Genomic DNA, 26219 nt, shown 5'->3' with positions numbered 1-26219 from the left:
ACCGAGCAACTGCCTTAGCTTACACACGTCAGCTAAGCACCTCTTGGCAAGAGTGCTCTGCAGTGCAAGTAGGGGTCCCTATGGAGGAACTTCCATGTACTAATGAAATTAATTTAAAGAGTTCAAAAAAGTAGCATTTTCTGTAACACAGAGAAGAAATGAAATGCTACATTCCTTCAAGAACTGGTGTATTTTATCTTGCTCCCTCCTTTGAAATTAGGAGAAAAATCAAAAAGCAGTCAACACAGCTGGGCTTTTCTTTTTGTTTACTTGGAAAACTTATTTTAACCATCAACTTTAGCAAATTTTGGCAGTTACAAACCTGTACACTTTTTTTTTTGTTGTTTTGTTTTTATAGAAAATGAACACAAGACAATACTGCCAACAGCAATTATGAAGGAACAATTAGTTTTCAGATGAAGAACTATACCCACCCAAAGTGATAAACCTTCCCTTTTGCATAAGGCTGAATTTGTTGTCATTGGAAAAATGACATTTCTTAATACCTATTTGAAATGGAATAAAAATCATACCTCTAGTTTTTTGTGCAAAACACATTCATTTTAAAAAGTCAATAAAAAAAATCTTCTTAAAACCAGAAAGAAGTTAAACAAAAAGAGGTGAACCCAAAGGAAAGTTACAGTACATTTTAAAATGATTAAAAAGTTTTCAGATCTAAAACTTTTTTTTTTCCTGTTATCTTAGAAGTTTAAACCAACTTTGATGACTCTTGAGAATTATATCAAACAAACAAACAAACAAACAAACAAAAGAAATTAAAGCAACCTGATTGGCATCAAATATCTACAAAAGCCTGGTAATTTGAAACCATTATATACATTATTTTATAAACTTCTTTTTAAACACCAAAACATACATCTTTTACAAACCAGCCTGCTTGAGACAGGTAAAATTTACAAGACAATCTTTTCCAATACAGTGCTTTAAAGAGAACTGCTTTCACTCCTAAACATCTTTGTCATCTCCTGAAAATCGGCAGTATGGGCTCATTGCATTGCTGATTAATAGTGTTTCAGGTACTCCTATGACAAAAGAATGCTACAGTTCTGAGGGCTCCAATCTCTTTCCATAATACAGTTCAAGTGCACTCTTAACACTGGTAAAGATTACTTATGGCCTTTGTGTAATACGACATATTTGCAATTATTGCTTTTCATTATTACATAAAGAAACAAATTTAATTTAATTTCCTCCCCATCCGCTCATCCCTTGGATAATGCAGCTAATTTACTAACTGAATGGCCCTTCTGATAATGGAGATGTTAAATGTCAAGTTCATGAAACACAGGCTAAAAACCATGGGTAATGGGCAATGGTCTAAATTTCTAAGGCTCAAATCACAGTTTGGTGTATTGAGAGGAGCAGAGATGGAAACAGGCAAAAAGCACAGTTTTTACCACATGGTAAATGATAGTAAACCATCAGGGAATGAAGCTGAAGATGTAACTCTCTTGCTGGAAACCGATGAAATGCCCATTATTACTGAGCGAATAGCTCCAAACATTATCTACAAAGCACAAATGCACTTTCACACTGGTTCTGAAGAGCTGGCTTCCTCCATTATTAAGGATGCTTCCTTTTCAAATGAAACCTAGCAGAACTGGTCCAGGGCACCTTCATCTTCCTCTCCCATGACTGCAGTTATTGACAGTAAGGATATACTTACTATAGCATCCATTTAGCTTTTTCGATGAAGAGTAAAGTGTGTTCTTAGCCATTTGTCCTGTTCAGCCCACATTCTCATTTATGATGAAATTCATAGGAGACAAGAGCAACAACTTTTATGTCATGTTCTCAAAATGTCTCTGCCTGGCTCACAGAGACAACAGGCTGCTGCCTCCCCATTGATCAGCATTTCATGACATGCTTTTATTCACTGTGCTGCCGCCACACTGAGTTTCGACTAGGGTGGGTACCAATACATGAAGGCTCTCACTACTTCAGAATACACTATAGAATTTAGAGAAACAGAGAAAAAATTCCAAAGATCAAAATTTAAGTTCTTTGTGGGACATGCAGAGGTGGAGACACTGCTTGACAGATGGAGCACACAACTTTCAGGTTCAGGAAAACAGTGGCAGTGAGAAGCCTTCAACTCCTTCCAGCCTTTCACTGGAATTGTATGTTAAAGAAACCCCTGGGATAGTCTGGGATCAAAGACGTCACCAAGCTTAAGGAGAAGAGCACTATTGACAGAAACCACGGTTCTGTAATGAATCTCTGCATTCCAAAGTCCTCCTAGTTGCCTAATATGCTGTATCCTATAGGAGGGTCCTAGAGGAAGGCAACTTTATGTAGGCCTTCTAGTGAGGTTGTCCATTTTCTCCCATGGGAGGGAAGCAATTCTACACCTCCATGGTGTCACATTTGGCCCTTTATTCCACTTTAAGATACTGGTCAAGGACAGCAACTACATCAGTATCTATTGTTTTGGGGTGTGTGGGGGGGTGCCCCTTGGCGCTTTTTTTGTATATTTTTTGTGGGTTTTTTTTGTTGTTTTTTTTTTGTTTGGTTTTTTTTTTTTAGGTTTATAATACAAAGGCAAAGTAATTAACATACTTAAGAACGGTCCATAAGCCTAATTTTTCCTTTTGCACAGGGCCACCTAATGTAGTATTGGCAGAATAAATCATGTTGCAGTCACTGTAAGGCTCTTTACATTGCCAGTGTTATTAAAAAGGCCAGCATTGTGCATGACATTTTCAACTTGATCAAAAATGCAGAGAACAAGCTCCCTTTTACTTAAGACTCATACACCTCTGGCAAAGTTAATGATTTTTGATATAAATGTGTATTTGCATTTTAAGAAGTTGCTTTTTTCTCTTGCTGCTTCTTTCCGAAAAGCAAAAACTTTCTTGATCCTATGTTATAAGCCAGTGATACTCAAAAGTACTTCATTAAGCCTATGAAATCATCTGCTACAGATGATTCTGAGAGAAAATATCATATAGTGGAGCCATCTACAGGGATGTAGTTTGAAATACAGACACACAGGTTAAGCAGAGAGGTGCAGGATAGCTCTTGCAGAACCAGGGACCTGACAGCAGCAGTGATACAAAAATCATCATATGTCAGAAAAAGGAAATATATAGTGAAGTGCTAAAATGAATAGTAATTCTTACATTATGTTATGAATGTGTTCTTATATTCCAGATTAGAAGATTTTGATTTGTTCATGTGGAGTAGTAATTAAAAAGAAAACACAATGGTTTAACAAGAGATGTTAATATGAAAATCTTACTCCCTAAGAGGTATTTCACCTTTTGATCTTCATTTGGGTCTTATCATTACAAAAAAGAGCCTGAAAAAAGCCAGAAAGGCCACAGAAGTACCAATATTCACAGAGGGAAATCTGAAGACAGATTTGGAGGGGAGGAGATATTGAGGTATAGAAATCATGAATAGGACAGAGAAGGCTGAACGGGTGATCCTTGGCACCTTCCCAACAGCATTTTAATAAGTAGGCGTTCAGTGAAATGAAATGGCAACAACAGCAAACAGAAAAAGTACTATACATTGTATTTGTGCATATTTTACTATTAAAACTCACTACCAACAATATATTACTGAGGCAACAAGCTAGGTAAGAAACATCGATTTTTTTTTTTTTTTTTTTTTTTTTTTTTTTTTTTTAATGGCAATCACTAGGCTCCCATCGTGCTGTCCCTTGTGACACTTCTGGTATGTTCCAGTAAAGGTTTGGTAGTGGTGTCTCAGGCTTACGCAAGAACTTTCACTACAGAAGACAGGTGACAAGTACACCTAATAACTATCTGGGGGCTTGAACAGAATTACTTGCATAATGGATAAAAATGTCTCAAACCAAAACTGAGTAGGAGCAAACCTCATGTAAACTGCAGTCTGATGCTAAGAGAGCATCACATTCTCAGAAGGTCATACAAGCTTTAAAAAAGTGCAGCTAAATTTGCAGAATTGCTTTGCCAACTCCGATGCTCCTAACTCTTGAAGAGACATCAGCCTAATTGCATTTCCTTTCCTGTAACAAAGACTTCATGAACAATACAAGTTATCCTCTAGCCGTGCCTCTAGGCTTGCCAAACCATTTTATGGCCTTCTGGCAAATCCCTCAGCTCCTTGCAATCACAATACAAATTTCCACATATTTTTCTTCTCAAAACCACAGGAATAATATCAGGGGAAAGGGTTTGGAACGCACCATGAGCACATTTGGAATATATCACTGTTACAGAAGCATGTTCACTTTGAGAAGACCAAGTGACATTCATAAATTCAATGGACGGGACCTATTTGCAGACAAGTACTTGATAATACTTGCATGTGCAGTACATTCTTTCTATAAGTTCACTCATTTTATTCATATACCTGAATAATGAGTTGTTTTCTACTGAAGAATTGCTGCATCATCCCAAAGAAAATATGCACACCAATCTTTCACAGCTAAACAAGCTATTGGAGGGAAGCAGCAACACACTGTACCTACTCCAAGAATTCTAGAAATCCTGTTTTATTAAAAGTGTTACAAGCTGCCATTATTTAAATTACATTCTACTAGTAATTTCTTTCTGTAGGGGAAATTTTCTGAATAAACCCTTTTTGTATGTCAAGAAATGGCCCACAATTTAATTTTGTGTGAAACTCATGTCAGTCAAGAACATGCCCCAGCATACAACTGCTGAAACTATCCAGTTAAGGTGATTGACCAAGGGACAGGACAAGGAAAGCAGCACAGGAAGCCTGCTAATGAATAATTTATCAAAACTATTTAGGTATTCAATAGATTTTCAGAACGACAGAATATTATGCCATGGAAGAAATGGATGAAAACCCAACAGTAATGCAGGCTTGTAGACTCTCATTCACTGGTAAGGTACACAGACACTGTAAAATGCAGTGGGATAAAAACATTTTCAGAGCACCAAGCAACAGGTGTGTATCCTCTGCTTTAATACATTGAGTGAAAATCCAGTATTTCCAGATTACACTTGACTACTCTGAGCAAATCAATGTGAATGACCACTTACTCCAATCAGGCTGAGGGAAGCATAAAAGCTTACAGATGCCATGGTTTTCTTGATTCCACAACAATATTCTGAAGTCTGCAAACAACCTTTGGATGTACTCAAATTCTATAAAATCATGCATCCAGTGGAAAATCTGGTGACAGATCTTTGGCCACAGTCCATTCCTGCAGCTCCACCGACTGAGTCAGTCTACAGCAGCTGAGAACTCATCTTGTGAAATCTAGGGATGGACATTTGCCAAAAGATGTTAAAATAACAATGTGAGGTTACAGTACCCTTATATGTAACTTAATTGCAACTAATTTTACTGCAGTAACCGCAGCATAAGGACTGCTGTTAAAGAGCTGATTGCCCAAACAAGAAATTTCCAAAAAATGATCACCTGTGTAGGTTACCTCGGGTTTTCAGATCCATGTTCACATTGCATACACATTAAGAGAGGCTGTGTGCACACAGCTGGGGCAAAACCAGGCCACTCCTGAGCCAAACCCTGACATTTCGGGAAGTCCTCATGGGCAAGGCGATGCAAATGCACCTGATATCAGGTTTTAAAAATGACAAACCAAAGTAAGCCAATTTGGAGTAAATATAAACTGTATGTATGTGTGTTACTCTACACAAAGTAGAATGAAATGCTATGTGATGAACAAAAGTATGGATAAATATTTATGGACAAATAACTGGTCACTTGTCTTTGATAGGTCAATTTGTAAATGTTGCTTTTTTAGCCATCTGACAAGTCATATGCAGCAGCCCCAGCAATCAATTGCTTTCACTCTTTGCTGACATAAAATTTCATGTAACAGTGCATTCTAGCATGATCCATACTCATTCCTTAATACTGTGGGGAGATAATAACACTGTAACACTTTTAATAACAGAATGCCAAAAAAAACCCCAAAAAACCCCAACTTTGTGAGAGAGAAAGAAATTATTTAGCAGTTATTTTTCCCCCCCTGCCTCAAAATCTGAGTTTTACTCTTGGTAATAAATAGAAGGTACACTCTCTCCAGATTGTCTGTAACAATTTTGTGATTTATAATGCCTAACACAATCGGTCTCTTCATGTCTGCACATACAGTATCATTTCTGAACAAGTTAATAATGGGTTATACTGTACTTTTCTTTGCCCAATATATATATAGACATACCTTCAGCAAAATTTCTTCTCAATATTTATACTATTAATTGGACCAAATGACAAAATTAAAAAAAAAAAAAGAGGAGGAGGAAGAAGAAAGGAGCTTCCTTTACACTTGTGTCTGCTGCTGGGTCTCCACAAATGGAATGTGAACATTTTCTAGGCTGAGTTCCTCCATGCTTTCAAAGTCACTCATGGCTACTTCAGAGTCATCAAAGCCGCAGCCGGCTGAGACGTCAGAGGAGGAGGCGTTGAGAGAGTTGTGCAAGGATAAGGGCATCTTACCTGCACCAGCATTTTCTGTGTTCTGGCTTGGGCCAGCAGCAAAAGTACTAAATTCGTTCCCAGTCTGAGATCCCGTGGTGTCCGTCTCATTGGGGAACTGGTGGGGAGGGAGATATTGGCTCGGGTGGAAGTGCGGCCGTCTCCTGCAGTCAGGGCTGAGAGTACTTGCCATTGAGCCTGGCTGCGAGGGTGGGAGGGTTTCATACTGGTCTGGGTAATCCTCTGGAAGAGGAGGTGGTAACTGGTCCTGGCTCAAAAACTCCTCTTCGTGAGGGGGAGGGTAGTCGCTGTCGATGTCGTAGCCACCAAGGTAGTAATCTGTTTCCAGTTCTCTGGTGCTGCCGTGGTGAGCCGAGCCTCCGTCTGCTGTCTCAAAATTGGGCACTTCCTCAATGTCGGACAAGCGAGCACTGGGCATCCAGTCAGAGGTGTCCCAATGATACGCTGCAGCAGGGAGAGAGAGAACCACAGTGCTCTGTTAGGATGAGACCACAGAGGAGAGCAGTGTCCTGCATGCACCTGCCTGAGTCCTCACAGCACATTCAAATCCAGCATGCCCCGCAGGCCACGGACACGGGTCAGCCATGCTCTGACCAGAGGGGTAGAGGAGGAGAATAAATTGCAGTATGATGCTAATACAAACAAGCAAAGGAATCAAAACATGGCCACTCTCAGGCATTTTGTTTTTTAAGATGCTACTAGGTTGTATTAAAAACTATGAGTCCAAGAAATCAAAATGTCTGAATTACTGCTTTTCACAGTTATTTGAAAAAAAAATTTAAATGCAGTCAGCATGCCTACGGAATCTTATCTCCCCTTCCACCTCCAATGACTTCAAGAAAGAAAGTGTGCAAGCAAATAATCTGATTGACTGAAAACTGAATTTTGAAACAAATAAAGTGGCTGACCATTCTCATGCATCTTTTGAACCCAACAGAATTCAAACAAAAGAGTACACGTGAAGCAGTTCAAGAAAAAAAAAAAAAAGATCAAGTCAGTGCTCTGCCCACCCTGGCCCACAGGCAGAAGGTGCCCCAGAAAAATCACCTCTGTTGTAGTTCTGTCCTTGATCCATAACAGACACTGTCAGATACAAAGTGAAAAGCAGAAACTGGTAACTTGGAGCTTGTCACCAGCATTGTATTACATGTGAAAATACAAAACTCTGCATGCATATTTCTAAAGTACAGCTGCCATGGTGTCATTTTAGTAGGATTTTTAATTCTTCTTGATTTTAACATACAATAATCTTGACTGCCAAATGCAGACGTACATAAAGGAATGTTTATGTAGTGTATTATATTCCTTCTCTATCATATCTTAATTATTTACCCTCACTGAACAGATAGAGAATTACATTAGAATTGTAATTCTTAGTACAAAAAAAGAGCTGTTCACTATCGACACGGCTTATAATTGCAAAGTACATTTTTCTCTCATTTGTTCACTTTGAAACAGAAAAATAAGAATCTACCATTCTCAGGGCCGGTTCAAACAAATCTGGGCCCACCTGGGCTCAGATACCATGGTGATGGGCACGGTATAAGAACCTGAATAGAATAGAATACAAAGCCATTTAATGGGGCTATCAGCTACAATGCTCCGCAACCCCACACCCACCTCCCACCTGCACTGCCATGCTAGCTGGTGGGGAGGGAGGCATTCCAGTATGGAGAGGGTGCAGGCGTGGGGTAGAGAACAAGGAAGGAGGTTTTATGTGAGACAAGAGCGGGGAATAAGCTGCAGTGTTTTCTAGATGGATATGCTCTTGTTCAGCTGCATGTTATTTGGCTTCATGCAAGAAGTCGTCGGGCAAAGTCTCTGGATGACATTGCTGGAGGAGGTCTGGCAGGAGAAACAGACCTTTATGGCATCACAGCTCATAACCTCTGTGGCTCAGACACAGGCGAGGGCAGAGAAGACTTCTCCAGCCCTTCACCTACTAAGACCACACTTGCCCTTGCTCATCACCATATGGTGCATGTGGTGATGGTGATTTCTCACTTAGCTCTATAGCCAGGCAGGAGTTCTCCACTTGCTCTGCCATATCCTGGAGTGAGGAGGGCTGGGGCTACTACAGCTTTAGCATCAGTGTCTGAACCGGCCCTAACCTCTCTTCTGCACTTCTCTTCTTCGTACAGTGGATTTTGCTCTATTGGGTCAGTGTGATGGCACTGCACCTGAGATGTGTCAGGGCCCTCTGAGTTGTGTGCATCAGGATCCAGGAGAACCTCACTAATTTGCTGACTTGCACAACCCTGGGCAGGTGCCTGGGGCAGGAGCCCCATCCTCCCATGACTCCATGGCAGCAATCCTACCCAGAGCTCCAGTGTGGCTAATTATTCACCACTTCCAACAGCTCTGCTGCAGAGCAGACAATCCTAAGAATCCTAAGTTTCATATAAGGAACTGGGAAGTGGGCAAAGCATTTTCAGTGACAGTCTCTTGAAACTACTGCCAGACTGGTTTTTTCTGACCTGTAAAGGATGATAATGAGCCAGGGTGTTTGCTTAAGCTTCCCCTTAGGAAGGCAAGGTCATTTGCAGTGCCTGTGGTTTCTTTTCAAGGTTAGTTTTTTATTTTTTGAATAAGACTTTCTTTTGAATTAACCTTGGCTAGTTTTTTGTTTGTTTTTTGGTTTTTTTTTTTTTTTTTGATAGTCAAAAGAATGACACTCTTACACTTCAGGAAATCAATAAATGTACTATTAAAAAATACTCAAGTGGCCTCACTAGCTAGGAGTAAAAGTGTTTTTCAAAATTACTGTGACACTGGCTCAAGAAAAAAAAAACAGTAGTTTCACAAAAATAATTTACTTAATCATCTTTATGCATTATGCAGACTAGATTAGCTGAAGTATGTAAAATCTGTCTTAAATTTGCTAATGACAGATGAAATTTTTGACTTGTGGATAGCCTGAGTTGCTGCTGAGATGACATTTGCCCAAGGGTAGGAAAAATGTTGGAAAATAAATAAAAGTAATGTTTATCTATGATAACAAGACATTTCCTCAGTGTTTTATGGAAAAAAGAAAATAGTGATATCCTCGCATTGCAGGTTCACTTTTAACATGATATGCCTGAGGTTACCCAGGAGGTCAGTGGAAGAGGTGAGTATTGGGCCCTTGGAGCACATTGCCATGCTCTGTTGAACGGGCACACCAACGCCACGGGAGAGCCATGGCACCCGTGGAGCTGTGCCCACACATCCACTGTTTGGCAGGGTTTCCTGGGAGAAACCAGCCCCCAGCCAAGCACCACCATGCTCCTCTCTGTGTGGTACCACTGGGGTACAGAACCCAGCTCTGCTGCAGCATGGGGTACTTTACAGACTTCCTCTGTATCTTCTGTTTCCCAGTCTCTGCAGCCAGGATCATCTCAATGATATGGCTCCATTGTCAGTCTATTATTTTCTCTGAAGGCAATGAGAATAAGCAGAAACATTGACTTGAACAGAAGAAGGCTTGACACCTTTTCTACCACCTCCAGTTACCCACAGATATCTGTGGTACATTCCTCTGGCATTTTCATGTTTGCTGGTGAACATGCTGATCTGCAAAACCCAATCCCTGCCACAGGATTGCTGGTCAGTGTAGATTAGTGAGGTTCTGCTGGAATGTTTCACAATGAAAATAGGAAGCATTGTTGTATAACAAGAAAGAAAAAAATTTAAATACCTTCATTTTCTATAGTGTCAACTACATTGTTGACAAGCTGTATGACAGTCACTATGGAAGCTTGCAGGGGAGGGAAAGCAGAAAATAAAGGGAGGGGAAGGACAGCTTCAGGTTAGTATTTAAAACACACATTGTAGGTTACCACAATAAATTCTCTTAAAAGACAGAACTGACATTGAAAAAAAAAATTTAAAAAAGGCTACTGACTAATGCATGATTTATGCAGCTGGTTGCAGGACATTTCATTTCAGATAATCCCATATATCTTCAGTGTGCTGATAAATTCCAAACCAGCATTTCAAGAAAGGCATATGGGATGATGTGTATCACCTCATAAATTCAAGCAGACTGGTCAGCTGATTCAATTAACTGAAGCAGTATCTTGTCTACCTGACACTAATTTCTAATTCATTCTTGCTTAGAGGTCTCCAGAGATGGTGCCATGTGCTCTAAGGATCATTATCTTTTAGACCATCACACCATCAGAAATGGTGTTAAGCTCAATCTATTTCCTAAGAGGAATGTTTTACTTATTGACTGTCTGTGCCATGCCATGAAATACCTCAGGGAGGTTAAGCAGCACAGCTATAATTAGGAGGACACAGCTATGTAGCTGTGGTTCAAATTTTGACCCATGTTTGACAGAATAGTTTCACAAATGCTTTGTGCGCTCTCTGCAGGTATTCCAACAAAACATACTTTTCCCTTGAAATCATTAATATACACTGTGCAGCTGCCTAATGTGGAGGCCCATAATGTGTGGTCCTCTAGATGATCTGCATTTTGCACCATCCAACACTCCTACCTCTGGGAACATGAAATAAACCCAAAAATCAAAACTGAAGGGAAAGCTCTGGATGAGAGGGCAGTGGATCCTTCCCTTTTCTTTTGTCTTCAGTTATGAGAAAACCAATTGCTTGGAGCGACATGGGGCTAAACATACTTTTTTGTTTCCCACGGCCAACAGATTTAGAGATCACAAGAAATGTAATAACAGTGCAGACATACGTTGAATATTTTCACATTTTTGCTAAATTTTGCACATGGGATCAGGTATATAATCCAATTTCCTCAGTTCCAGTGAGGACTTAGCAAAAAGAACCTTGATAAACCAAAGGATCCCTGTTCTTTGTCTATGATCAGCATATTTATGCCATCAACAGCAACAGTAATTCTACAAAGGAGACTTGTATTGCTAATGCAAAATAAACATGATAGAAAAATAAGGGGCTCCATGCAGTTAGTGCTGTATGGCTGGGAAAAAAGATGGAGAGTAACTGTAAACTATTAGAAGGAAAAAACCTAAAAGTGAAAACCAGGTCAAAACCAAGGATCAGCACAGTTTTCTTTGCAACTAAGGATTGGCTCTGGTGGGAGCTATGCAGAGCACATTGACAGAAAAGAGGGAACCACACCCCACACATTGACTCAGCGCAAGTCAATGCTCAAATACAGCATTGCTCAGATTTTGGATTACAAAAATTACTGCTAACTCATCACAGAAAGACTAGGGAACTGAGCAATTTAAATGCAGGAGAAATAAGATGAGAGAAAAAAAAAGTAGCTTCAGAATCTCACTCCATGTGAGTTTTCATGGTAAGACAAGCCCTTGACACAGCAAAAGAAGGCTCCAAGAGCCCTTGAGAGGATGAGTAGAAGCTGCCTGCACATTCAGTAGAATTCATCCCAGTGACTGCTGCAAGATAGACTTCCCCAGCCAGAAGCTGCACCCAGTTTCTCAAGTCAGTGTCAGCATAGCCATTTGTACATCTGTGTGACACAAGCCTGTCTCTTCTGCTAGCCTGAGAACCCAGCAGAATTGCTCTTGGCTTTGGAGGAAGGGGTTTGGAGAAGGAGCCACTGTCCTGTCTCATCAAAGAGGTGGATGCTGAACTGTATTTGTTGTGTTTTCACTGACAAGCTTCTAACCTTTGCAGGTATGTGAAGTACAAAGAATTAAAATGACAAGAAGAGCAAGGATTTATGGCTTCAGGAGGCATATCCATTAGCCCTGAAGTACAGGCATGTGAGTATGTATATGCCTGGCTTTGCCCTTTAGGCTCTTTCACTGCAAACCTTCCCTGCTGCTTCAAGCAAACCAGTGTGGTCTTGCATTGATCTCTGCAAATGACTCAGATGATTTAAGTTTCCTCCCTCGTTCTCCCTGAAGATATGGATTTGTCTGAACCCTGAACTAGAAATGTTATCTCTAAAGGCCGTATTTTAAATGCAGCCTTCACAAAAAATGAGTGGGCACAGAAGGTCCAATCCAGCTTCTGTGGGTACTGTGTCAATGATTTCAGTGGAGCCAGGATCGGGAGTTTTAAATGTCTAATTAGAATTTGTGAGATATAAAATGTAACAGTGTACAATAATGACCATTTGAATAATTATTAAAAGGTACCTATAATGTAAACACATATTATTAAATAATACTTATCCTAAAAAAAGGCTAAAGGGGTCTTTTTGGTGCAAGGGCAAAAAGCCCTGGGAAGCCTGACAAAAATAATTGTAATGCTTCAGCCACAGTGGACCAAAAGGAACTGCAAGTGTACTTTGCTATCAGTGCTTTTTCCAACATTTCCGAGTTCCTAGAGAACAGCTGCACGACATGACTGAGGAACTGAGTCTACAGACAGTTCATTAACTGGTGGCTGAGGAAATCAAGTATGATTCCTTTGTGCTAGTATTTTTCTGTGTGTCTGAACAAGGCTTCCCTGACATCCACCATCCCTCCCCAGCAGAAACATCTTGACTTTTCTCAGACTCACTGCTCAGCGTACGTGGGCCGCAGGAACAAAAGTTTGCTCTGACTCTGTGCACCTTTTAGTGGGCTGTGTATGGCTCTGCCTGTGTCACCCAGGGAGATAATGATGCAGGACATGAGAGGCAGGCACTGAGTATGCACCAAAGGAGGATTTAATGGTGCTCTATTGTTTGCTGAGCTGTAATTGCCAGGGAGAAGCCAAGACACTGGGGACTGGCTCATCCGCTCATTGTTGTGGCTGAGCTCCAGCAGAGTTTTGTTGGGACCATGAATGAGACCTGGCAAATAGCACAGAAATCCCTTTTATTCCACTGGCGAAACATGAAAGTCATGCTCTTCCCAGAAGGAAAATTATATAAATTCTACAGTTTCACTTGCAACTTATTAGTCAACTTATATCTTAGCAATGTGACTGCTGTATCATACCTCTAATCTGCTGTAAAGCTTGGGCCTGATACAACAGCACCAAGCATCAAGATTTTTATTACGTTCGTATAATTTAGTAAGTGGAACACAAAGTCAGGGTTTGAACCCAAAATTTTCTTACTTTTGGCATTGTTAAAGGGTTTCAAGATGTCACATAAATGTTTCAATAATATTAGAAAAATAAATAGCTTTTCTCCCAGCATAATAAAGATGAAATCATTTCTTACCATTATCATCACCAGAATCAGACTGGAAGGAGCTGAGGGACTGTACTTCAGAGTTGCTGCCTTTATTACTTCCTGAAAAACAGGTCACTTCTTCAGCGTCATCAACCCCTTTACCTTCATTGACAGCAAAGACAAAGCAAAATGGTTCTCTCTAGGTATGCACATTTATCTATTTATACCACGGACACATTTGAATCCTGCCTTCTATTATCTGAGTCAGAATAAAATTATTTCCTTCACACAGAGGACATGACCTGTTCATCAAGAAGGCAGTTGGTGAAGATACTTAGACTTTTGAAATGTTTGAAGGCCAAGGAGTCTTTCAAGTGGCTGACAACACTGTAATCAAGGGAGAAACATCTGTATTCGATATTGTCTTTTTAGATTACATGTAGTCTCAAAAGCAATGAAAATGATGACTTAAGGAATGTGGTATAAACAGCTTATACAAGAGATTACAGTTACATTTATCTTTACTGTTCATTTCCTAATTTAAGAGCCTCATTAAAGGCTCATTCAATGCTCAGTAAAGTTACTGTGCATCTTGTTATTCATCTCAGTGGCCCTTGCAACATATTTTAATAGCGCCATCACTGATATATAATAGATTATGCTTCAATTTACATTGCTTTTCATCAGGGACATTCAGTCCTCACAACTCTACTGTTTAGAAATGTAACTGAAACCTATGGTATACATTCTCCTGTAATTAAGTTATATATAAATAAACACATTCAACTACACATTATATGGGCAATAATCAGGAACACAAAAAGTTATCCTCTATTGTAAGCACTAAGATACCTGAGCCAATTACAAATGAAGAAGGTCAGGTGCTATCAGCATGACAGTACAGCTCTGTACCTGCCAGCTGTAGGTATTTATACCCAGCATGGCACATGTCCACACCGTAAGAGCTGATTTGCTCCTGCTGATCAGCAGGGTATGGAGCTGACGAAGTGAGTGCTGCAGTAACAAAGCTGCACTGCCTTCCACTCCATGACAGCTGAAGTTTGCGTTCCCGGTATGGCCTCATGGCGTGAAGAAATTCCTACTAGTACCAGCAGTACCTGTGGCACAAACACCCAGGATAATATAGAACAGAGCATGTGTGAGGGCTGGTGTGATGATGCTTTCTAATCAGCATAACTATATTTAAAGTTTAAAAGGTCAGACAGAACACAATCCTGAAATAACAGCCCAAATAAGTGGAAATTAATTTAATTTCTCCCTACATGACCTTAACCAGTGTGCTGCTTTGGATGAAAATGTACAGATCAGGGTACAGGTCATAAACTCTGTGAGGCTGGAAAAGACTTCCAAGATCATCGAGCCAAATCTTTGAACATCATTATGCCAACCAAACCATAGCATTAAATTCCATGCCCAATCATTTCTTGAATACTTGCAGGAATGGTGACTTTATCACCTCCCTGGGTAGCCCATTCCAAGGCTTGACCACTCTTCCAAGGCAAAAATTCTTCCTGATGTCCATCCTGAACCTCCCCTGGCACAACATGATGCTGTCCTCTTGACCTGTTGTTAAATTCCTCTCTCTATTCCTCAGTTCCTATTGCTTTTAACTACAGGACTGGTGACAGTTTTGGTTAAGGTTGTGTTGCAACAGGGTTGAAGATCATAGAATCATAGAACACTTTGAGCTGGAAGGGATATTAAAGATTATTTGGTTCCAATTTCCCTGCCATGGGCAGGGAACCTTTCACTAGACCAGGTTGCTCAGAGCCCCATCCAATCTGGCCTTGAATACTTCCAGGGATGGGACATCCATCCCTTCTCTGAGCAACCCATTATAGTGCCTCAGCACCCTCACAAGAAAGAATTTCTTCCTAACAGCTAATCTAAACCTAACCTTCTTCAGCTTAAGGCCATTCCTCACTACAGGCCCCTGTGAAGTGTCTCTCTCCAGTCTTCTTGTAAGCCCCCTCCACCAGGTACTGGAAGATGCATCAGGAAAAATCCCTAATAAGAGAAAACATCTTTAAAAAAATAATATATGGTGAAGCAAACATCTCCCAGTCCATATGGCACGGTCTGACTTGCAAGGGTAGATGATGCAGGGCTGTAACTCTATCCCAGAAAACTGGTATTTCCTGCCATGACAGAAGATGTGATGTTTGCTGTAATGTCCAGCAACTCACTCAGGAATGGAGGGAGCACTGTGTTACCAGGTGAGGAACCATCAGAGCACAATAGGGTAAGTGTGGGGATTGAAAATTCCACAATGACTCTGATACTGAAAGCAGAGGGGAATGCAATGGCCTGAAAAGGTGATCCTATACATTAAGCCATATGTGATTTTCTGCTTCACTTCACGGACACTGAAAGTAAGGAATATTAGTTCATTTCTCACTGATGTAAAACAGGATTGCTTCTTGCAGAAAGTTTAAGCATTTTAACACCCTTGGGAAACAAACAGCCTGAACCTAACAGAATTTACATTTGAGAATTCTGCCACAAATTGGTTTTTTCCAATAGAAAGATGATTGCATTGTATCACTGAAAAATGCTAAGAGCACTTACTCATATATGCTTTCTGAACAAGTGAAATAAATGCTTTTAGTCATACTTCATGCATAGAAGGAGAAGTCTTGTACGCCTGGCTTAATTATAACCTTTCAAAATTAAACCAGATCACTTCTTGGAAAAATGTAACAATTCACATGTATTAGGCTGGAGCACTAAGAGTACCTGTGCCACTGTACCTGCTGCACCCTGAAGGCAACCCTTACTGTTGGCAGGGAAGAACGAGACCAGCACGCAGTGCTACTTACTTTCTGTCCCAGCATCCCATGTGCTCTTCCTGATGGAGTCACAATCGGAGCGACAGGGAGACACAGCAGGCAGGTTTGGAGCTACACTGCACACCACCACCCCTCTCCTGGCTGTCAGTATTCGAGGGGACTCCGGATGAAACGTTGTCATCTCCTGGTGCTCCACACCAAGCCCATCCACTATCTTGTCCAGGTTATTCCGTGAGTCACTCTGGAAGCACGGGGTATAGGCCATTGGCCTCACTGGCACCTGTGGAGGCCCAACCTCTTGGTAGATATTTCTGCTGTCCCCACTGCTCCTGATGTTCTTGAACTGGATGCCATTGCTCTTGTTGAGCAGGGCTGCAGTAGCTGGGTCCTGCACGAGCGTGATGTTGTTGCGGGAATAGTTCTTCCTGAAAACTTTCTTGCGGAAAATGATGAAAAGAACGATTAACACAAATATGACAAACAGGACCACAGCTATTCCTATCAGCTCCTCCTTGCCAACGTAGGAATGTCCAGCTTGTATATTGGGAACCACCACAGGGCGAAGACCACAGTATTGACCCACATAGCCAGGGGTGCAGTTACACAGAAATGAACCAAAGATGTTGACACAAGAGCCACCATTTTCACATTCCTCTCTTTCACACTCGTTGATGTCCTCTTCACACCTTAAAAGAAGAAAAGGAGAGTCTGGAATCTTGAGAACATCTAAGAAGCAGTTCAGTTTGTGCAGCTTGTGCATCTTTTCAAAGTGGTGCCATTAGTTGACATCTTGTGGTACTTTGCAAATTATTATATTATTATCATATTATTTAATGGCATTTAATTTTTTCTACAGCTATTCGATGAGTTTTTAAAAGACAATAAAATAGAAATATCAAGATGGAAATAAGACTTTAGAGCATCTGATAGATATCAAGAAGGAAATAATGCATCTGATAGGAAAAGGCACCTTGATCCTAATGAGGCTTACTGAATGTAATAGAGAATCTGCTTTTTCATATTGTTTTTGGACTATCCCATGGGTTTCAATACAAAGTATTTGAGGGGGATTCAAGGAGAAGATAGTTGAGAAAACATATAGTAAAAACATCAGAGTATTTCTTGAAGAGGGAAGGGAAGGGAAGGGAAGGGAAGGGAAGGGAAGGGAAGGGAAGGGAAGGGAAGGGAAGGGAAGGGAAGGGAAGGGAAGGGAAGGGAAGGGAAGGGAAGGGAAGGGAAGGGAAGGGAAGGGAAGGGAAGGGAAGGGAAGGGAAGGGAAGGGAAGGGAAGGGAAGGGAAGGGAAGGGAAGGGAAGGGAAGGGAAGGGAAGGGAAGGGAAGGGAAGGGAAGGGAAGGGAAGGGAAGGGAAGGGAAGGGAAGGGAAGGGAAGGGAAGGGAAGGGAAGGGAAGGGAAGGGAAGGGAAGGGAAGGGAAGGGAAGGGAAGAGAAGAGAAGAGAAGAGAAGAGAAGAGAAGAGAAGAGAAGAGAAGAGAAGAGAAGAGAAGAGAAGAGAAGAGAAGAGAAGAGAAGAGAGAAGAGAAAAGAGAAGGATATACTGACTATGCAAAATTGTTTAGGTTGGAAGATAAAACAAATATTAGAGGTGGGAACCATTAAGAGAGAGAAGAATTGGAAAGAACAAGAGATAGTAAAATGCAGAGGAAAAAGTATGAACAGTAGACAAACCAGACGAGGGAAAAAAAGCATGTTGATGGGCAGGTCAGGATTTTCTGTGTCTACACCAAGTTTATGATCAAGGCAGGGATTTACAAAAATGAGTGCAATAAATTAGCCTTTTATGTCAGGGCTAAGGTGACTAAATAATTGATCCATTTTCAAAACAAAGATTACCCAGAAGCTTCCACAGGTTTTACGAGATTGTTCAAAAAGCTGGTAACACTTAGGTGAAAACTGTCTTGAGGTAACATCCTGAATCAACAGCTTAGGAGGGTAAATTCAGAAAAGCCATTTCTGAGCATGCAAGTGTCAGGGATTTCTCAGCTGTCATTAGCTCAGACTTGGAATAAGCGCTAAGGTTCGGGTTGTTTTTTGTGAGGTGAATCATAGCTTTTGGTAAAAAATGCCTGATCAAAAAGCCCACCATCACTGAGTCAAAAAGCTCCCACTGCCCACCTGGGGAGGGACACTTACGTTACTCCTGTCAGGCCATTTTTGCAGTTGCAGATAAAAGCATTGCCGATGGGATCACATGAGCCTCCATTCCGGCAAGGATTTGGGAAGCAGGCTGTGATTTCTGACTCACAATTCCTTCCTGTAAACTGGGAGAGGCAATTGCAGTGGTACCCTGGGAGGTGAGGGACAGAGAGATGCAAATTAGACTCCTACCCCTGAGTATGTCTAAAAGTGAGAGGACCCATTTGGCTGCTTTGCGCTGAAAAATAAATTGGTTTTGGGCAAAGGCATGTTTACACTCATTCTGGTTGGTCCATGTGGTCCACACTAATGCTAGCAAAGAGTCTGTCTATCTGAGATGCCCAGACAATCAGAGCTCATGTCTACAACCAGAGGCTGCACCCCAGACCATCCTAATTGCCATGATTCAGGTAAGAATAAATGTAATTTGTGAACACCTTTTAAGAAAGGTAACAAGAAATATTCTAGATCAAGGATGTACTTCCCAACTTTTTCAAAATGTTTGCTGATAGAGGCAGTCTACTCTCCTTTTGGGGCTTCACCGATGAACAAATACATCAGCTGAGAGCTTTTCCATCTCTGCCCTTTAAAAGGACAACACAAGGGGGATGTGAGAGTAATAAAACACCAGTTTTATAAAGTGCATCATCCAGGCAGAAACTATAAACTTCAAAATACCAGCTGACCTGGGCAATACCAGCCCTAATCAGAGCTGATTATGTTCAGTGTGTGCTATCAAATTCTGATTAATCACTCACTGCAATTCATCAGACATAGCAACAGTCATGTGGGGAGGGGTCTCTGTTGGGGACTGAAGTCCCATTTCTATGATTTTTGCCAACACAGGGGCAATATCAAATTTACAAGAAAAAAAAAAGAAGTTTTAAACACATCAGTTCACCCCGCCAAATATCAAATGACAAATATCTTTTTTCTTTTTCTCTCCTTGCAAGTTCATATAGCACAGTGCCATTAATAAAATCTTTATTTAAGGTCACAAAGAAATCCAGTGAGGCAGCATATCTTTTAAAGTTGTGAACTGAATATGGAAATTTGACTGCTGTTTCAGTTGAAAAGAGCATGGAACACATGGGCTGTGAAAGCCATGAGATGGCTAAGGCAGACCCTGGAAGGGGAAGACTCCTCAGTTACAGCTATTGAACCAGCAAAATTTTCCTGGACATCTGTAAAAAAACTTTGGCTGATCTTTTAAAAAGTTCTTTATAAAACCCAAATGTCCTAAACAGATGTGTAGGAAAGGTTCAAGCTCCAGTTATGGGGTTCACATACCAACTGAAACTAGCATATTAAGCAACTAAAACAAGGAACCTTCCTGCCATTAATACAGCTGCAGTTAAGAGATGAAATGGTTGAGTGCAACTCAATTCAGTGTCAAAATTATTGGCAATCAAGCTGATGTAGTGGAAATATCATCTCTCAGTGGTGAGCCTCTTAAATGTATTTTTAAAAACTTTCTATATCTATACATCTGGAAAAAACCCCAAATATTTATCTTAAAAGTTTCTCTTTCTGCAAACATGGCAGGAATTTCCAGCACAGTTACAAGGAAAAGAATTCATGGAAACAGTATGGAAAAACCCAGCGGAGGAATAAGAAAAACAATTCTCCATCAAGACTCCCACATCTTTTATGTCCTATACAGTTCAATTTGCCTTGTTCAGCTACTCTAATTGAATTCTTTCATGAGGACAAGCTTTTGAGAATAAACTTGGAACCAGACTTGCTGGCATACTCAGTCAAGAGTCCAGTACTATTTAATTGAAGAGAAATGAAATAGATACTCAAATATCATGCTGTTTCACTTTCCTGCTACAAGAAGGGAGACAGACACACTTTCCAAGGTTACAGAGTTAAGAAGATAAATTATTCAACTTCTGGGTTTCCCAGAAAGCATGTTTAGTCAGAATCAGTAAGATGGGCTTATTTCTTTTTGTGTCTTAGAAATATCTCACTCAGACAATGTGAACTGCTTTCTGGACCTACAGTGATCTGGGTCTGAAGAACTACAAACCTGTGACTGTAGGTAGAATTCACAGCATGAATAAATAACGCTGTTTCAGTGCTTCCTTTTTATGACTGAACAGTGACATCTATAGTTCAAAAATTTACACTAATATTTTATATGGTTTTTACAGTCTCAGTGAGTTTAAGCAAAAGGAGAATGTTCAATTCAAATATAAACCACTTTATTCATAACCAGTTCTGTTGCCTTATGTAACAGCAGAATATATATGTTATTCTATTTGTTATCTGGTATTTTATAAACCTCCATAACTCTAAAGTGATGTTAAAAGCCAAATTTCTGTTGCTTTTTAACCAAGTTCTCAGGTGCCAATCATTTGTAAGACAAAGCCTTTGAATCACTTTCTTTTCTTGTCTTGTATTTGTTCCAGCTAAGTTCTAAGTTCTGTAACATATTCTGTTTACATTTGTTCATGATAGAAAACCTGGGAATTATTGATTTGATTACAAATGTATTTTTACAACCAACTACAAAGGAAACATGGATTTATGCATTTTATACTAAGAGATGAAACTGAATGCACCAGATGGGTCAGATGGTCAGCAGTGTATGAACAGGATCAAAATAAAAATCTGCTTCTGAAAGCCTACATTTTTCACATAATTTAATTTAATGATGGTGGAACACACATCAGCTATTAGAAGACTACAGCATTCACTATAGATTCTAAGTCTAAGGATCAAAGTTAGAAATCAAGAAGGCACTAAGACAAGACAGTATTCAATTACCATATTTATCACTGGTGTTTCCTCTCATTGGATTCACTACCATACACCTGCCAAGTCCAATCCACTGGCAGAAGACACAGAATTTTTCTGTGACACAAGTGCTCAGAGCTGCAGAGCATTCACCTGGGAGGTCTCCAACACAGCAAAGCATATGTCAAAATTTGTGGAGTAGGGAAGAGAAGAGCTGATATGATGGCTCAGTAGACAGCATAAAGCACTCAGCCAGAAGACCTGCCAGACCTTTCAATCGTTCTCCAAACCTCCCAGCAGAGGCTGTAATTTTGCTGGCTACTGCATATTTTAGCCACATGGCTGTGGACAAAGGCAAATTGTGAAGAAAACCCCTCTGGCTGAGTGCATCTTGGGTCCAATAAAGGAATTTTATTACATTTTTAATTTAATATCCTGCTAATGTACCATTAATTTCTTCCCTCTGGTTTAGAACAAGAATAACAAGCAAACTTCTCACATTCAAGGATGAGAAAAGGCTCAGTGTCCTGTCCTCTCAGCAAGGGACAAAAACTCTCTTTTAAATAATGTAGGGCTTGATCCTGTTCACAATGAAAACACTGAAGTTTTGGAAATTCATCAGCATTTAAGATCATACAGTCCATCTGAGCTTCCTCCAAGATTAATGAATATTTAATTTCTAGAAATGTTGATCTGCACTCTCCAAGGCAAATTTTGTGAGGTCACCACTGTATTTCTTCAGAGGGGATCAGTGGAAAAAGAGACGAAGCTCTGGAAAACACCTCTGGAAAGCTTCCAGGGTGGGACCACAACATTCTCAGCATGTGCCACAGCAGCATGTACCAATAGCCGATCTAAGAGCAACAACAAGCTACGAACAACAACACAGCCTTTTTAGGCAGTATCTACATTAACAAATCCTGTGGAGCAGCAGCAGTGGGTCTGTGGACCAACAGCTGATGCTGAGGACCCTCACTGCGTGCAGCTCATGGCTTTGGGACTAGCATCTTCCAATGCAGCCTGATCCTGCCTTCCAGGACCTTGCCTCTCCAAGGTGGGAAGTGAAGCCAAGGGAGAGATGATGATCAGAAGATTCTCATCAAACGTCATTCATGACCTGAAACATGATTTAGACATAGGTGTACACATTGTCTTGGGCTTCTTGGCTGTTTATAAGGCTTCTCTCATGTTCCTTCATCAATCTGAGTCACCTCTACATAGTTAAATCTCATCTTCTTGCTGTGACTCAAACAGCTGCTCTTACTGCTCTCTTGGCATAGCCCTATCCAAAGGAAGAGCTGTTTTTCACCCCAGACCTTACTGAAGAGCACCATGCAGTAAGACAGGACACTACACAGGCTCCCTGCCTATACCTGTGTTTGCTTGGCACTTAAGAAGGAGGCAGTGGCACAAGGCAGGCACGGTGCCATCAGCAGATGGGATGTCATTATGTAGCAAACATCTCTGCTGGTAGCATTCCCAGCCTGAGCATCTGAATGTCTGTCTATCCCAAGGTTTACTTGGCTTTATTAAAGAGGATGCTCCGAACTGCTGCCAATTTTTTTTTTTTGAACATGTGTATGCTCCTATTTCTATATATCCCATGCAAGACAGGCTGGCTTTTATCTGTTAACATGCTTTGGCTCTTCCATTTGTCTCTCTGTGTAGTTTCTCTCCCTGCTGTGCAGCTAGACCTGACAAACTCAATGTCCAGAAACAGCGCTGCTCTTGGCATTGACCACACAGTGCTACACACCAAGTTAACTGATGAGAACTACTGAAGGGGAAGAGGACCTCTCCCAGCATTTTTATTTTGGTAGGTCTATATCAAACCAGGCCACCTTCAAGTAGTGCTCTTCAGCCATACAGAGTCCTGCCACTCCAGATTTAACTTATCTGTCTTCAAACAGTTCATTGCCTGCTGCCACTTGTTGGTATGAAAATAAACCTCAGTCTTTGCTGAACCAGTGCTTTCTGGAAAGATTGGCATGTACATGCTTTTACATGGGAATTCAAGAACAGATGCCTACAATCACTAGATATTAAAAACATTAAGCGCCCCTAGAATTTCTAAAAAAGCTTTAAAAAATAATTGATGTGCATTTGGTATACTCACATCACAGTATGCAACGTATGTGAAAAAGCAAGATCAAGAACATTAGCAAGACCAGGTCAGTTCTGTGATTTTTCCCTTATTTCTTTTTTATGAACTCTCTGATCCTCAAAACCATCTGTGAATAATGCTGCCAACAGCATTTAAAGCATGTATTAAACCCACCACCCAAGTGCCATGTTGCACTTCCTCCTCCCTTTGGATTTTAGCTCTGTTCATGGAAAAAACAAAAAAAGAAAAAAAAAAAAGAATAGAAGAAAAGTGAAGAGTGGGGAAAGCAAAATGACTTTATGTCCCCACACTCTGCCCACAGTCCTTGACTCAGTAAATATTTCCACTCAAATGCTTCATGTTCAAATAAAATCGCCTACTCAAATAAGCCATTTACTTTAATCAAAGCCAGATGTATATAGGACTGATCAAATTAAAAGGAAGTAACTATACTTATAATTGCAGGCTTTACAAGCATGAGGTTGCTCTCTGTGGTTGAAAACCTTGGTGCACTCTTTGCATGCGATTACAGTAAAGCTTTCTATTGCTCAGATTGCTCATACTGTTACTCATGCAGATAAACATACATCTACTATTGGCAGCCCTGGAAGTGCCACACTATTATTAAGGTTGTGTGACATTTCCCATTTTAAGACCTCATATTCAGCAGCTTACAGCGTAACCGCACTTTAAACACTTGGTTGAGTTTTCTTGGGAAATTTCAGTTCAAAGACCCAAGCTGTTTCTGAAAGTCATGCTGTTCATCAGGTTTCAAAATGCTAACTTTCTTTAAAAATAGCTTTACTGACCCATACTTATGGATAGAGACTGAAAAGTCTGGAAGAATGTGGTCTATACTTCAGGGCTGTGGTTTCCACTGTCTCCCAAGAAAATTGTCATAAGACTGAGTATGTCTCTGTGCTATGAGTCTCTTGAGCTGTCAGATCCAGTGAGTGCTCATTCCCCTCTGCCAACCTCTATTTAAGCATGCACTGTATCTCCCCATGGGGTCTCTGGACACGCAGTCCCACCTCTTGTACCACTGACATTGCCTGGCCAACAGTGTTGCCTGAGAGCAAGCAGAGATCCATGGCATGAATGCTTTCTGCTGGCTCAGAAACCAGAGTTTGAAAGCAGAGATCCCCATTCTGCTCTGTTCCATACGCAGAGAGGCCAGGCAGAAAGAGCCACTGTGGGTCAGCTTAGCCCTGTGTCAGCCCTGCTTTGAGGCAGCACCTCTGTGGTGAGTCCTGAGCTCTGTGCAGTCTAGGCACAGCCCTGCCCTGCACCGGGCGCTGTGAAGCTGCTGGGAATGTGTCCATCCAAACCCTAACAGCAGCGGCATGGACACATTCCTAGTGTATAGAACACTTCCCCAAACAGGGCCGTGCTATGACCCTATTCCCATAATCACAGGATGAAGTGAAAGGTAATTTAGGCAGCTTTTTATTAATGGTGAACAGGGCAGTAGGCATTTCTACTGAAAGGAAGATTTCAGGAACAGAGATAGAATACAGAATCTTAGATTCTCTATAACAGGAACACTGTTAGAGAGGTTTGTGTCAGAGATGCTCAATTTATGCAAATCATATGCAAGTTAGACATGGTCTCTTTGACTTCTGGTATGTAGCCAGCAACTCTTTCATGTTATAATCTTGGATAACCTTTGCTTGACTGTCTTCTTCTTAAGTTAGCTATAAATCTCAGCTTTCTTTTTCTCTCTTCTAATTTTCTCGTAAAGCACAGTAGGTCCATAACTACAAGGATGCTAACAGTATATGAAATCTGCTTTGTAAAATTTGAACTAGAGGGTGTATTTATTAAAACAAATCTTATGCCAAATACTCTATTTAGGCAAAGGAACATTATTCTCCAAAAACTGAAAAAGAAGGATAATATGGAAAATATTAGTCAAGAGATCCTGATGCTACTGAATGCCCTGTGATTGGGAAAAGGACTTTTGCATGGTATATTTTTGCATTCTTCCCCTCATCAAAAAAGAAAAAAGCTGCCATTTTCATGATTAAGAAAATTCTTTAAAAATTGAAGTTTGTCTTTTTTCTATTTTAAATTGAAGTCAGCTACTAACATCTATGTCAGCAAGTGCAATGGTTTATGGTGCTTAAAAGCATATTACAATTTGTGGCTCTGCAACTAAGACTTGCAATGCTGTTGGACTCTTAGAATTTAATTATGTGGCCTTTCAGCATTTGGAGGACACTAACAACAGAACTGCTTTGCCTAGTGGAAGCAAAAATGCCCATGCCTTCTCCTTAAGGGCTGGGCTGTAGAACCACCAACATACAGTCAGGGCCCATTGCACTGGAATTATGGCTTTATAACAATCCTTTATTTACACACACTGCTGAGACAGTAAAAACAGCAAACAGATTTTTTGACGGCAGGCAGCCAAAACATCCCTGCAGGGCACATGCCCCTCGCCGAGGCAGGAATACAGGCAAGTTAAATCAGTTCTGTGACTGCCTTCCAGCAGCAAATTTTGTTGACCTGAAAATGGTATTTGCCATCCCAATACTAAGAGGGTCCAAACTTCAGGGCTGCTTATTTCTCCCTTATGCCGTGTCTCCCCTCAGTTTGAATTGGCATGCACATGGTGCTGGGAAAAAAAGAATTACTGTAAGGAGTTCTGTTAGAAAGGTTTCAATTTACTCATCATGAGATTGCTGAGCAATACTGTAAACAGACTCAAATAAAATCAATAGAAGGAACTGTTCTCATGCTTCCTAGGATGTGATACGAATGGTTAATCTCATTTATTAAGTAGGGACTCTGAATCAAAGCCATCATACTTATGTTCCTGTACATACTACAGCCATATTTCCTAGGAATTTCAATAATCATGCTTAGCAATTCTTCCAGTGGCTGCAGCATCCTTCTGTCTGAGAATTGT

The 26219-nt window shown here is 40.6% G+C and overlaps 1 protein-coding gene across 13 annotated transcripts in view; it reads right to left on the bottom strand.

Moving 5' to 3' along the window:
- Window positions 1-249: 249 nt before the first annotated feature.
- The window catches only part of FAT3 (FAT atypical cadherin 3), a 394190-nt gene continuing 368220 nt past the window's right edge, over window positions 250-26219 (bottom strand). For 6 of the 13 annotated variants that reach the window (XM_072927018.1, XM_072927048.1, XM_072927025.1 and 3 more), the window contains 6 exons: window positions 18460-18613; window positions 16339-16994; window positions 13547-13660; window positions 10127-10186; window positions 7498-7533; window positions 250-6894 (listed from right to left, as the gene is read on the bottom strand). In XM_072927018.1, the coding sequence (XP_072783119.1) occupies window positions 6275-6894; window positions 7498-7533; window positions 10127-10186; window positions 13547-13660; window positions 16339-16994; window positions 18460-18613 (1640 nt within the window). In that variant the 3' untranslated portion in view covers window positions 250-6274. Of the gene's footprint in view, window positions 6895-7497; window positions 7534-7924; window positions 8001-10126; window positions 10187-13546; window positions 13661-16338; window positions 16995-18459; window positions 18614-26219 lie in introns of all 13 variants that reach the window. The other 7 variants (XM_072927052.1, XM_072927064.1, XR_012055102.1 and 4 more) reach the window with 6 other exon arrangements.

Source organism: Taeniopygia guttata, chromosome 1 (assembly GCF_048771995.1).
Source record: "Taeniopygia guttata chromosome 1, bTaeGut7.mat, whole genome shotgun sequence".
Lineage (NCBI taxonomy): Eukaryota > Metazoa > Chordata > Aves > Passeriformes > Estrildidae > Taeniopygia > Taeniopygia guttata.
Note: the sequence above shows the minus strand (reverse complement) of the source record. Positions and strands in the feature narration are given on the sequence as shown.